Source organism: Pimephales promelas, chromosome 18 (genome assembly GCF_988280905.1).
Source record: "Pimephales promelas chromosome 18, fPimPro1.hap1.1, whole genome shotgun sequence".
Classification (NCBI taxonomy): domain Eukaryota; kingdom Metazoa; phylum Chordata; class Actinopteri; order Cypriniformes; family Leuciscidae; genus Pimephales; species Pimephales promelas.
The window spans coordinates 29,861,968-29,870,812 of record NC_142786.1 but is presented as its reverse complement, the minus strand read 5'-3'; the positions used below and the strand labels follow the sequence as shown (position 1 = coordinate 29,870,812).

At 36.4% G+C, this 8,845-nt stretch overlaps 2 protein-coding genes across 3 annotated transcripts in view; one reads left to right on the top strand and one right to left on the bottom strand.

Moving 5' to 3' along the window:
• Positions 1 to 942: 942 nt before the first annotated feature.
• Positions 943 to 2,981, top strand: cfap90 (cilia and flagella associated protein 90). Its single transcript, XM_039681179.2, has 3 exons — positions 943 to 1,142; positions 2,356 to 2,472; positions 2,612 to 2,981. The coding sequence occupies exons 1-3, from the start codon at positions 984 to 986 to the stop codon at positions 2,786 to 2,788; spliced, it is 453 nt and encodes a 150-aa protein (XP_039537113.2). The 5' UTR covers positions 943 to 983; the 3' UTR covers positions 2,789 to 2,981.
• A 115-nt stretch (positions 2,982 to 3,096) lies between these two features.
• Positions 3,097 to 8,845, bottom strand: part of adcy2b (adenylate cyclase 2b (brain)) — a 56,532-nt gene continuing 50,783 nt past the window's right edge. For both annotated transcript variants that reach the window (XM_039680915.2, XM_039680914.2), the window contains exons 18-25: positions 8,004 to 8,194; positions 7,419 to 7,503; positions 6,271 to 6,429; positions 5,994 to 6,140; positions 5,092 to 5,199; positions 3,894 to 4,008; positions 3,649 to 3,773; positions 3,097 to 3,549 (exon numbers count right to left, since the gene is read on the bottom strand). In XM_039680915.2, the coding sequence (XP_039536849.1) occupies positions 3,397 to 3,549; positions 3,649 to 3,773; positions 3,894 to 4,008; positions 5,092 to 5,199; positions 5,994 to 6,140; positions 6,271 to 6,429; positions 7,419 to 7,503; positions 8,004 to 8,194 (1,083 nt within the window). In that variant the 3' untranslated portion in view covers positions 3,097 to 3,396. The remainder of the gene's footprint in view (positions 3,550 to 3,648; positions 3,774 to 3,893; positions 4,009 to 5,091; positions 5,200 to 5,993; positions 6,141 to 6,270; positions 6,430 to 7,418; positions 7,504 to 8,003; positions 8,195 to 8,845) is intronic.

The following is an 8,845-nucleotide window of genomic DNA, read 5'->3' as shown; positions in this document are numbered from 1 at the left end:
TACTGTTTGAAGAAGATACCATATATCCCATTGTTTTAAGTTATTAACTACTAACTCCAATTGTAGTAATTATTATTGGGCGTAAACCAGGGTTACCATGGTATTTTTACAAAGGTATGTGCTGCTAGTAGAGCTGGTTGACAGTAAATAACGCCTCCCCCTGAACAATAAAAAGCACGTTTTTGTTTTTGTAAATTGTATTACTATACTATCATATGTTATTATATTAATTACTGAGAAATTCTGATCATAACAGGTGTTTAAAAATGCCACGATTGTACCATGGATTGTAGTCGAAGAGCGATCTCTACAGGTCATGCATATTATTTACTGATAGGACTACAATGATGAAAACTTTTCCCGTTTTGATGGGATGAGCTATTATTATTAGTTTTTATCATTTTATTTTAAACAATATTATATAATTAGAATGAATACATTAATAAAATCATTCGTTTTAAGAGAGAGGAGAGACTTTTTATGAGGGACTTTTATTTTGGTACGTTGAATTTTCTGCATTTCTAATCTACGTTTGTCCAGTAGATGGAGTGGTTATACAACACAATGTTCATTTTAGTCAGGAATTTTACTTTAAATCTAATTCCATTCTTATCAAATATTATGTTCACATTTTGTTGCATATACTGTTTTAAATATGTAAATAAATTAATAAATCACTTTAAATTGAAAAATGAATTGACACATTCAAAACGGTTTAATTTATGTTTTATATTATACAGTAAACAATAAAATAGTAATTTATTTTTTTAATGATGAGGCACATTTTAAAATGTTTTGAAAAATGGCTAGTTCTGTTTCCTTGTCCTTCCAAATTGCTTTCTTTGTCTTTTTTCATGTTATAATCACTGATCACATTCTATATAGATCAGTGATTATAACCATTTCTTTATCTCTTCCAAGACCTGATGTTTTCCTGAGGTTTCCAAGCAACCGCAGACGCCGAGTGGTCACCGTGTGTAGAAATGTTACCTCAGCTCTCCAGTGATAAAAGTGCGACTGTTGTAATGGACGTTTTATCCGAAGCGAAGTCTAAACCACTTTCCTCTCTGTCTGTATTCAGCTTTATACCAGCCAGAAGGACAGAGCCCAAAGAAATGCGTTATTTCAACTGCAGCCCCAGGGTAAGATCTAGTGCTCATTTTGGCATTCTCTCTATTTTTAAAGCAACAACCCCAATTGAATGTCGCTGCTAAAATATCCATTTACAAATAAATGATGCTGGAACAATATATATTTTGGTAGCATTTATCGGGTAAAAAGACATATAGCCTACACACAAATTATATATATATATATATATATATATATATATATATATATATATATATATGATGGTCCTAAACTTTAACTAATAACGTATTTTTATCTAGATATTTCTTTAAATGGCGTTAGGTTTTTAGACACCATCCTAAAATTTGGGGTTTTTCAAATCCAAATTTGCAATGACATTCATACATTAAAGGGATAGTTTACTTTGAAATTAATTTTTGATTAATTTGATTAATGCTTTAGTTTACCTCAAGGGCATCCAAGATGTAGGTGTTTTTATTTCCGCAGCATTTTCAATTTTGACATGTTTTGGTCAAACCGTTGTTGTCTGTCACTGCTATAATGCAGTTTTAGGGGGTCCACCTCAGAGAAGTCAAAATTAAACAATCGCAATTGAATATGATTTCGATATATCTAATATGTTTAGTGAAAGGTAAAACTTACAAAATCTCCTTGTAAACAATGCGTGACATAGATGTGCGAGAGATCACTTCCGGCGTAACGTCTGGAGACGGTTCAGTTCGGTTCAGATGATCTGGACATCTGATTCAGATCAGTTCGACGGCTGTTAACAAGAGGTAAAAACTATAAATCAACGGCTGTTCGATGGCTGTTAACAAGAGGTAAAAACCAAGAGGTAAAAACTAAAATACTGTTCGTTTTCTCACATAAACCGCTCGTTTCTTGTCTTAGGCCATCAGTGTGTACTTACATTCACGAGTCATTGAATCATGTTTAATTTTGACTTCTCTGTGCATGCTCTTTGAGGTGGACCCCCTAAAACTGCATTATAGGACTGACAGACCACCGGTTTGACCAAAAAATGTCAAAATTGAAAATGCTGTGGAAACAAAGACACCTACATCTTTAATGCCCTTGAGGTAAGCTAAAACATATCAAAAAATAATTTCAAAGTGAACTATCTCTTTAAGTTAATCTCAAATAGCTTGTGGGTACATCAATGTGCCATGGTATTACTTTCTGATATCATTGTACCAAGTCGGTTCTGTACATTTATTTTCAAAATAACATTTTCTTAAACTGATTTAGTCAATTTCCTTGTAGGCCCCGGAGAGGTCTCTATATGACTGTTTACATCAGAGCACTGAAGGCTATGATAACAAACTCCACCGAGATGACAGAGTGCACGCCAAATCCCGAGGCCTAAACATCTTCAGTGAGGTGTGTTCTCCTTTACTCCCAGTGATCCATCCATGAAGGCTTATGCGTTGTCTGTTGTTCTTTTTTTAAAACAATGCTCACTAGAGGAACCCATTCTAGACGTAATCCCTTTCCGTTCGATCTCATCCTACCATTTTAGGAATCATCTAGACCTGTACCAGTTCTGTCGTCATCAGAGTATGGCCAATATTCTCCACTACAGTCAGACTCAGGACGGAGCTTTGCTCGTGTTGCTCACATTCGTTCTGATTTCTACAGCAAGAATGGGATCACCTGGACTGTGGAGGAAGGCTATGGATCTGTGACACCCGTCTAATCGTGTCTCTTACTTATGGTCACATCTTTGAGCGCACATTACAGTAAATGTTAATATAAATGCCTGTGCATTTACTGTATGTCTGCTACATGCACTAAATGAGTGTTACTAACATTTATACAGTATACGTATTAAAAAAAAACATGCTCAAGTCTTGCTTAAAAATCAATAGAATAAAAACTAAGAGATGATATGTTGCCAAATATGGGTACGTCATAACCCTTTTTTTTCTTTGACTCGTTTCTGTCGTTTCTTTTTGTGATTTTAACACATTGCGAAACCCATCACAAAGACAGACACTTTGACGTTATATATAAATTTTAATGGATAACAAAATGATAGCATCAAAACATGGCCACCTTTATAATGTCTTTATTTTACAAAAACGTCCGCTGCTTTAAATAATGTATTGAGCAACACACAATTACAGGTCTCGGTTACACAGAGCCTCTTAGCCATCCATTACTTATAAAGCAATGCAAATAATCTAGTGTATGTGGTGCAAACAGAATGCTGAAGAGCTCCACTAAAATAGGCCAATGTTATATTACACTGTACATGATTTTAATCATTACCAAGTCAACGACTGACTGGTGTGTGACTGAGGTTCAAGGCATTACATTCCCTTGTGATAAAGATCGTGTCATCTCAGTGTGAACAAAGAAGGTTTTGAGATCCCCCTTGCCCTTCACGTTGATGATCCCACGACAGGAGCACATATAACCCAACGTCTGTAAGATACGACTCGTCTCCTCAGTGACCTGAAGAATGAAGCAAGCTAGATGTGATCCTCCGAAAAAACATTAATAATTCACCGGGTATGCAAATGACACACAAAGTAGGTCAGAACAAGAATCTACCTGTATTTTTCCAAGCACGCCTGTGCTGTCCATCCTACTGGCTACATTTACAGTGTTCCCCCAGATATCGTACTGTGGTTTCTGTGCTCCAATTACTCCTGCAATCACTGGACCATGGTTTATTCCTTGAGAGAGAAAGAGAGAGGCCGGAAACATTTCAAACGCCCTGAACGTGTGATGAATTCTACCACATCTTGAGACTCAAAATGTTGTTGGGTGTGAAAGCGCTGATAGGTCCTGCTTACCCACTCGCAGTTTAAAGTCATTAAAGGAATGTTTGTTGATGACATCCAGTTTCCCCACCAAAGCAAACGCAAACTCCACCATTGTTCCAATGTGCATGTACTGCCGGTCATGTTCCTTCAGAAAAAGAACGGGAAACTATCATTGAACTTGTCTGAAATTCAGAACTGAGACTCTGAGGCAACACACCTCAAGCACAAATCAAGCGGGTTAGCAGCACCACAATCAATCCAGTGCAACCTTTACAAAAAGATTAGTTTAGAAGAGCTTAAAGGATTAGTACACTTTTGAAAAAACTTTTGCTGATAATTTACTCACCCCCATGTCATCCAAGATGTCCATGTTTTTCTTTCCTCAGTCAAAAAGAAATTAAGGTTTTTGGTGAAAACATTCCAGGATTTTTCTCCATATTATGTACTTACATGGGAACCAGACGGTCCGAGGTCCAAAAGACAGTTAATAACAGTTTCAGATGCAGCTTCAAATGTCTTTAAACGACACCAGACGATGAATAAGGGTCTTATCATGCGAAACGATCGGTTATTTCAAAGCTTATTCCAAAAATGTAACTTTTCTAAGGACAAATGCTAGCCTTGCTCTAGTCTGTGAGGCGCGTTTGTAACGTCACGTAATACGCAATTACGTTCAAAAGGTCACGGGCGACGTAGCCGTAAGTACAGAGTCAGTGTTTACAAGTTGAACGCATAGGTTGAACGTGCAAACTAACTCAAACGCCGTTTACAATAAAAGGAATTAAAAGGTAAAACAACGATGTCGGACGATTTTGATTCTGTACTTCCGGCTACGTCGCCCGTGACCTTTTGAACGTAATTACGTATTACGTGACGTTACAAACGTGCCTCACAAGGCTAGCGTTTGTCCTTAGAAAAGTTGCATTTTTGGAATAAGTTTTGAAATAACCGATCGTTTCGCATGATAAGACCCTTATTCATCGTCTGGTGTCGTTTAAAGACATTTGAAGCTGCATCTGAAACTGTTATTAACTGTCTTTTGGACCTTGAACCGTTTGGTTCCCATTGAAGTCCATTATATGGAGAAAAATCCTGGAACGTTTTCATCAAAAACCTTCATTTCTTTTCGACTGAGGAAAGAAAGACATGGACATCTTGGATGACATGGGGGTGAGTAAATTATCAGCAAAAGTTTTTTTAAAAGTGAACTAATCCTTTAACATTGTACCTGTGCGTACTCCGGTCCAGGGGTCACATTCAGTCCTGTAGCAGCCATGTATGTGCTGCCAATAGTTTTGATCTTCTCCACTCCACTAAATTTGGGTTTTGATAGCAACTGTTGAGAAAAAAAAATAATCAAAGTTTAGAGTTAGGAAAAAATAACTGGAGGAGAAAAATATACATTTCATTCATGACATCTCTTGGAATAGTTTTAGCGGATTGATGGATATGACGATGTTAATGCATTTGGTGCTGGCGAACATCACTCTTAAAGGGTTAGTTCACCCAAAAAATGAAAATTCTGTCATTATTTACTCACCCTCATGTCTTTCCAAACCAGTAAGACTTTCGGAACACAAATGAAGATCTTTTTGATGAAATCTGGGAGCTTTCTGTCCCTCCATTTTACAGCTATGCAATTGAAACGTTAACACTTCAAAAAGGTCATGAAGAGATCGTAAAACTAATCCATATTAATTGAGCGGTTTAGTCCAAATTTTCTGAAGAGATTCGATCGCATCATGCAATGGACAGATTGAATTTAGGTTTTTATTGATCAGTAAACCTCTTTCGGACGCTCAAACGTCCTGCGTTACACAAGAATGAAGCTCATTGGTTTTCGCACATCAAGCGAACACGCTTGAGCTTCCTTTTACCATAACTGAAGTGTGTTGAACGTTTATATGTAAATAAACCTAAATACAATCTATTCATAAAATGTGACAGGGTTTCTACATAGATGTGTTTTAACTAAACCACTCAATTCATACAAGAAACTCAAACAGGTTTGGAACAACTTGAAGGTGAGGAAATTGACAAAATTATTTTCTTTTAGGTAAACTGTTAAGTTTAACTTTGCACAGTGCCTCTGAAAATAAAATCAAAATATGGATGTGGCTGTGAGTGTACCTCATCAAAATCTGCAATAATCTCATTGAGGAGCCTGAGACACTCCAACCCCTCCTTATTAACGTCAGATTCTGTGTAAAATTCCTTGAAGTCTGGGATGGACGCGAACATCACACACACCAGATCGTACGACTGATGGTAGAGGTCCTATCAAAAATACAGCAAACAAAAATATATCTGGTGAGGAAAATGACTAATAAACTACTAGACAGACCCCCCCAAAAAAAAAAAAAAAAGTTTATACATTTGGGAAATTAAACATCTGAACGCCTCTTACCTCATTCTTCCAATTCCGACCCAGGAAATGTTCCGCCACATGGGCAGGTAGAACGTTCTCCAAAAGCACCCGGTTCAGGTTCTCCATGGTCTCAATCTCCTCACACTCCTTCTTAAACTTGTTTCTCCAGAGGAAGTCTAACCTACAGTAATATTCATTCTGTTACAAGAGGACACAGAGGTAAAGAGATGGTACACATCTGATCACCGTATTTGGCTTTCAAGATAACAAACAAAGCATAACCATATGCACAGAAGAACATTTCATCTTATATATTTATGGGTTTTTCTTGCACAAAGGGTCGCTATCATGAAAAATTGCTTCAATTTTCTCTGAGTTGGAGCCTTCTGTTCAGGCAGACATTCATCACAGAAAACATTTCAGTTGAAAGGCATTGAGTAGCCTATGAACTGTTTTTCTCACCTAGACTATATTTGCTTTTGCTTACTTTCAATTGCTTTGGAGAGAAATCAGTCCCCGGCTAACCTATCATCTGATCAAGCCCAACTCTTTATTACTTGAATTTATGAATTGATTGAATTCGCCTAACTGCACAATTCAAAAATAGAGTTCATCAGACACATCTATTAGCCTACCTAGAGATAAATTGAAAGAACACACTGAAAAAAAGGAAGTCTGACGACCGTCATCTAACCTGAACAGATTGTGAAAAGTCTTCAATACAGACTGAAAAACATACAATTCTTTCATGATTGTACTAAGAAAAAAAAGTATTTCTTATAGTTGTATTATTAAAACCCTTTTCAAGGGAAGCTATTGTACATCAAGAGCTGATTAACGGAAGCCTTGGAAACTGGGAACACATTTGTGCTGCCACAATACTTTGAGCTTAATCATAATATGACTAGAAAAATTCACATTTTAGGCTGACGAGTGACTGTTTCATTATTAGGTTATCTCTGTTGTCATTGGATTAACATTCAGGCATCTTTCACAACCGAATGACCTCAATTAATTAAAGGAAAGTAGTTCTGTTTTACATACAGATGCACATTAACAATGCACTTACAATGGAAGTCTATGGAACACAGTATTGTGAAGGCTTAAAAAGCAGAAATGTGCTTTCTCTCTCAGTATGAAAGCAGTTGAAGCACATCTTTTTGTATATTTCAGATTGAGAGACTCACCTGTCTCGCCAGTACAAGCAAAGTGACGAAGAAAATGAACAAGGACACGGAGCCCATGGTCTTCAAATCTTTAAGAACACCCGGTCTGAGGGGGAACAAAAAGAAATTGAAAACTTAAAAGGTCAAAGATGACACAAAAAAAAGGCTAAACTATTGTGTGTCGAGTAGGACACGCACTTCTCAGCAACACTGTTCACTATTCAGATTCATAAAGTCAATGTTGTACGTTTATGAATGCCTAATGAAGGCATGGAAAGGAAAAAATATATTTAAATATATATATATATAAATATATGTATTTTTATATATAAAAAATATATTTTCTCATTCTTCATTCATCCAAAAAAAAAAAAAACCTAATCTACACAAAGCCAGCCAGCATCAGTTAGATGACGCTATCTAATCCTAACTGACATTAAAGGGTTCCCTAAAACGTCGGATGTTGACGTATGGTCAAAAGTGTCAGGTAGATGACGTCTTGGGATGAGAATGTGTTGAAATATTAAACCAAGAGGAATCTACAAATAAATGACGCTAGAGATTTTTAGGGGTCACTGTAAATGGGATTATATGGGAATCCAGTACCGGTCATGTACAGGACGCTGGGCTCTGTAGAGGACGGTGCTGTAATCATCCAGTATGGAGGCGTGTGTCTGGAGAATGATGATATTATAACCCACTACAGCAGCAAGCATAATTATCATCTTCAGCTCATAGTTGATCCTCAGGAACACGGAGCATGAGATCAATCCCAGAATGCAGCTGTAGATAAAATACTGCCAGGCAGAGACATGCAGTTAGATTCACATCTATACATCCATCAGGGCCATTCAGTCTCACAAAAAAAGAGAACTTTGAACTTTCAATTTTTTTCTTTTTAGGAATTTAATTCATAATAAAATTCCGTCAAATTGAATTTAATAAAAACTGATTAACGACTCATTGATTAAGTTACATAAGGATTATTCAATTCAATTTGATGGACTTTTACTATTAATTAAATTGAGTAAATCAATCAGTGTAGAAGAACACAATAGAGAAATAATTATATTTATAAAAATGTGTGATCCTTAGAAAAGCTCAAAAAGAGGCTGGATACACCAAGAATCTTATTTCCCAACCAATGTAACATTCTAGGAAAATGCTCGAGGATGCTTTTGTCCAGCATCTTGATATCTGTAGAAATCTAATTTCGTACGAGCACTGCATAGCTCTCAGTGCATAACTATATTTTCCAGTAATATATTTCAGCTGTGAAATATCATTACAGAGTGGCCATACATAATCACGCACAGTATAAAGTGACTTATTATATAGTAATGCAATAGTGAGTCAAATTGGCTTCTCATGACACTCATGATTCATCTGTTAAAACACTGAGAACTTTTTATTTTGAACCCCACATCTCGGCAAATGATTTACAATAT

Excerpts from the sequence above, each read along its gene's own strand:
- cfap90 (XM_039681179.2), top strand. The coding sequence starts at position 984 with ATGTTACCTCAGCTCTCCAGTGATAAAAGTGCGACTGTTGTAATGGAC. Across the intron at positions 1,143-2,355 it reads ATTTCAACTGCAGCCCCAGG|GCCCCGGAGAGGTCTCTATA; the intron begins GTAAGATCTAGT and ends ATTTCCTTGTAG. Across the intron at positions 2,473-2,611 it reads GCCTAAACATCTTCAGTGAG|GAATCATCTAGACCTGTACC; the intron begins GTGTGTTCTCCT and ends CTACCATTTTAG.